The sequence below is a fragment of the Gymnodraco acuticeps genome, unplaced genomic scaffold, assembly GCF_902827175.1.
Source record: "Gymnodraco acuticeps unplaced genomic scaffold, fGymAcu1.1, whole genome shotgun sequence".
In the NCBI taxonomy this organism is placed as follows: Eukaryota; Metazoa; Chordata; class Actinopteri; order Perciformes; family Bathydraconidae; genus Gymnodraco; species Gymnodraco acuticeps.
The window spans coordinates 122,540-126,898 of NW_022990364.1; the positions used below are offsets into that span (position 1 = coordinate 122,540).

The 4,359-nt window shown below is 40.9% G+C and overlaps 1 protein-coding gene across 1 annotated transcript; it reads left to right on the top strand.

Annotated features, from left to right (window-relative positions):
• Positions 1-201: 201 nt before the first annotated feature.
• LOC117551376 (G-protein coupled receptor family C group 5 member B-like) lies at positions 202-3,770 on the top strand (the record flags this gene model as incomplete). The annotated part of the gene is given in 3 exon segments (XM_034224239.1): positions 202-502; positions 2,455-2,727; positions 3,383-3,770. Coding segments are annotated over 2 exon segments (588 nt in total), but the record flags the coding sequence as incomplete, so codon positions are not given.
• Positions 3,771-4,359: the final 589 nt, after the last annotated feature.

The window sequence follows — 4,359 nt, forward strand, 5'->3', positions numbered from 1 at the left end:
TCTCACCTGTTATGATCAAGTGTTTCACATTAATATTTCCTACTCTACACACTCTGGTTATCCAAATCAGGGATGCAAATTCTGATGGGAAATGGATTTATAGTTAGGGGAGGGGTGAAATCTCCTGTGTGTTTTTGTGTATCATCAGCTCCAGGTGTGTGAGCCCCACCTTTATTCTGAGGGAGGGACGGACACACACACACACACACACACTAACACACTAACACACACACTCTGAGACAGGAAAGCCTTGAGTAGGGATGCAGGTTTCTCTGCTTTTTGCCAAACCTGTTGATGCAAAACACAATCTTTTCTCCCAGTGGCTTCAGACCTCCATCGCTTCACACTCTTCGTCATCTTCGAGCTCTCACTGTTAACCATCAGGCCTGCGGAGATATGGGAACATTATCGGGATAGGAGGCGCATTTAGCAGCTGTTTATTCAGATAAACTTCGAAGACTTTTCAAAGTAGATTTTTCCAAGTGTTTCCAAGGGTTAAAAGGTAAGTTTCCCTGTTTTTTTTCAAAGGATATTAACGGTTCGGTCCTGCTTTGGAGATCTTATTGTCAAGTGTAGATAGTTTAAGCCAACAAACATCAAAGTCAATTGTCCTTATAGTACAGAATAACCAAATATCTGCACACGAATGTCTTATAACAGCTATGGCTAATAATCATCAGAAAATGACATTAAAATAAGCTGATTAACACCTGCTTGACCTTATAATAAAAATGGAAATCTTCATTAATTGGTGTCTTTTTAAGCCATCGCTTTTACAAATCTGTACATCTCTGCATTTGACATATTAAGGCGAGAGTAAGGGTAACATTGAGGGTCATATTTACAGAGAGACAATCCCACTAAAGGTCATCTTTGATTCTCTGACGCTGAAACAAAGACTCTGTTTCAGGCTTGGAGGAAGTGACAATCAGATGTGAATATCTCTCACTTTAATCTATGAACGCCCTGCTGCAGTGTTATGCGCTGATGCAGCAGAAAAGTGATACCTTTCATGTCTACTTCATTGTCCCAGCCTCACCTCCATGTTGCATTTGTTTTTCTTTGCTGGTTTCTCACACACTCACACACTCCGCCTTGTTCTGGCATGTTTTGTGAGCTTCTCCTCCAGCGTTGTTACGTCTCAAGCTGTCAAACCACTCTCCCTTTATTTTCTCCACACTGTGACCTCTGTGTTATCCTGTCTTACATTTCATCTCGCTTGTTTTTTTTACTTGTCACTCGACGAGCTGGGAAAGTGCTTGAAGGCAAATATAAATAGAATTTCTGCAAAACGTACTTATGGTCCCAAAAGTCTCCAACAATGTTACAACCTGAAGAAATCTGTCTTTCTTATCAAGATAATGGTTCTGTTTCTTTTGGACGCCCCTGTTGTTGCAATGTTTCCCTTTGCACATGCTTCTGCTAAAATTAAGAAATTGTGGTCGTTTTTTTACTTTTTATTTAATCTCAATTGAATTTAAAGGTGGGGTAGGTAATTCACTTCAGACACACTTTTTGTTATATTCCATGGAATGCTTAACATCCCGATAGCAATGAATAAATTAAATGCTTTGACAATAAATATATACAAATATGTCATCTGTGGAAGCCGTGGCGCTGTAGAAAGCACGACCAATCATCTGAGCCGGCCCGGCTAAAGTAACTGGATGGCCTACCTGCCTGTCAGCCTTCCATCTGTGCACAAACTTATCTCGTGCCCTCATTGGTCATGTGCACGTTCGTGTGTGTTGGAGGAGGGAAGGAAAGTAATCTGTAAGGAAGTCTGAAGGAAGGGGCAGATTTTTTTCGGTTGTGTACTTTCAAATTCTAGCGCACTCGAGTTGGTTTCTCCATTCTTACCTACCCTACCTTTAAGTTATTAGAGAAACAAGGCTAGCAACTTTAGCGTTAGCGTCGGAGAAACACAGATATTTTGCAAGAAGTTGCTTTTTTTCAGTCTTATTACAAATTGTTTATTACCACGTCTGTGTGTAGTGGAGAGGAAGAGATCTATTTCGATAATTTATCCCCATAACAACCTTCTTGTTGTTCTTCATGTCTGGATCTTACGTTTTCTAAGAGAAACAAGCTAAGCTAACGTTAGCTGTTCGCTTGCAGCCCCTCATATGTCTGCCAAAACAGCCTTGAAGCAAGACTGATTTTTAACATGTTTGGTGTTTTAACCGTCTTATATCACCTAGTACAATTATTTTATTAGAGAACCTTTTGTAGATCAGGTTAAAACCTCCTAAACAAAGAACAATGAAGGAAATTAAACCGGGGAAAAGCCAACCAGCAATTTAGGGAATGACGTTGAACTTCACGACTCCATCCACCCAACTTTCTCTTTTGTTGTGGTTTTAATTGAGGTAAAGCTAATGGCAGAAAAGTACATATTGTGCTTTAAAGGAAACTTTAATTTAATGTTGAAATATGTTGTGGTTTTTGTTCCAGGGGGAAACATCTTCCAACTCTAAGGACACGTAAAACCAAAGACTGAATCCCTGAGTGGATTACTAAACTGAACATGGCCTTTTCATCCGAGAAGCACAAATCCCTCTTCCCCCTCGTCCTCCTCATCTTCGTTTCTCTCACCTGTTTATGCCAGTCGACCAACACCAGCTCCTCGAATACAACCAACACAACCCAAACCACTTCCTCTCCGTCCTCAAATGTCACCCTGAAGAGAATACCTGGCTGCAAAACAGGGCTGAACCCCATCTATAGGTAAGACTCTCACAACATTGGAAAAGGCTCTCAAAACGTACCTGTTCTCTCTTGCTTTCAACCTATAATCCTGCACTCCTACCCCCCTTCTTCTACTTATAGCTCAGGACTGTTTTTGTTGTTATTTTTCCTCGTATTTAAAGGGTCTTTGAGCCCTGGGAAAAGCACTTTATAAATACAATACGTTAATACTTTATTGTCACATCAAGTCTGAAATGTTTCTTGCATCACAGCTCCATTTGCAACATCGATCAAGAACAGATATTAAAACATGACATGATCAACCGAAGAGAAACTTGCTCAAGACCCTTTAACGTACATGTTATTATTATTATCTAACAAAGTCAAAGTTATTGTCAATCTTTCAGTTTGTGTGTACGGACAGAGATCGAAATACCGTTTTCCACAATCCCGAATACAAAACAAATATAAAAATATGTATACAATATGTATATCCTATACACGATCAAAGACACATTTATACATATGCACACATTAAGACATAAATAAAAGCAGAATAATCAATATATACAAAATAACAGTCACTTCAATATCTTTGGGAAATGTGCATTGACTTTTATTTTGTATACATTGATTGTTGTGCTTTTATTTATGTCTTAAAACGTGAAATATGATGTGTTATGTATTACTCCAGGTACCTGTGTGACCGGCGGGCAGCGTGGGGCATCGTGCTGGAGACCCTGGCCTCGTCTGGCTTCCTGTTCAGCATCGCTCTGTTCCTCGGCCTCCTCCTCTGGTCCCTCTGGCTCTGCGTCTCCTTCAAGGAGCAGCGCAGCAGCATCGGAGGAACCGTGTTCTCCATGTCTCTGTTCCTGCTCGCCACCGCCGGGATCTTCGCCATCACCTTCTCCTTCATCATCAGACACACCTCTCAGACCTGCCCCACCAGACTCTTCCTCTTCAGCATCTTCTTCTCCCTCGCCTTCTCCTGTTTGCTGGCTCGATGCCTCGCTTTATTGGGTTTTGCAGCGGCTCGAGGGTGGGGGGAACCGGCCCTCGCTTTGGGACTCTTCACCATCCAGGTCAGTGGTGTAAAGGGCAGAGATAGCAAAAGTACACACATCCTTTCCTCAAGTAGAAGTACAGACACTCGTGTTTAAAAATACTCTGGTAAAAGTAGAAGTACTGACTAAACTTCTTTACTCAAGTAAAAGTAAAGAAGTATGGGCTTTGAAATGTACTTAAGTAAAAAGTACCCATAACTAGCAGCTGTTTTAAAAGAGTACCTGACCTCCCTTTATGTTAATCAGTGTGAGAAAAAGTTTTTAGAGAGTACTCGTCCATGGACAAGTGAGTTTGGCAATTTACTTGTCCGAATACATTTTTCACTTGTCCAGAATGGACAAAAATTGGGGCCACTAGAATCTTCTTCTTCGTCATCGTATTTTACATTTTCCCACGGTTTTTACGACACCGCTAACGTAAGTGAGCAGTAAGATGTTACTGCATCACACATAGGGTTGGGTATCGTTTGGATTTTAACGATTCCGGTTCTGCTTTTCGATTCCAGTTATTTTCGGTTCTCGATTCCGGTTCTTTGAGAGGGTAAAAATAAGTCCCATGACAAACTGGGAGAAAAATATAAGAGAGAGAGAGAGAGAGAGAGAGAGA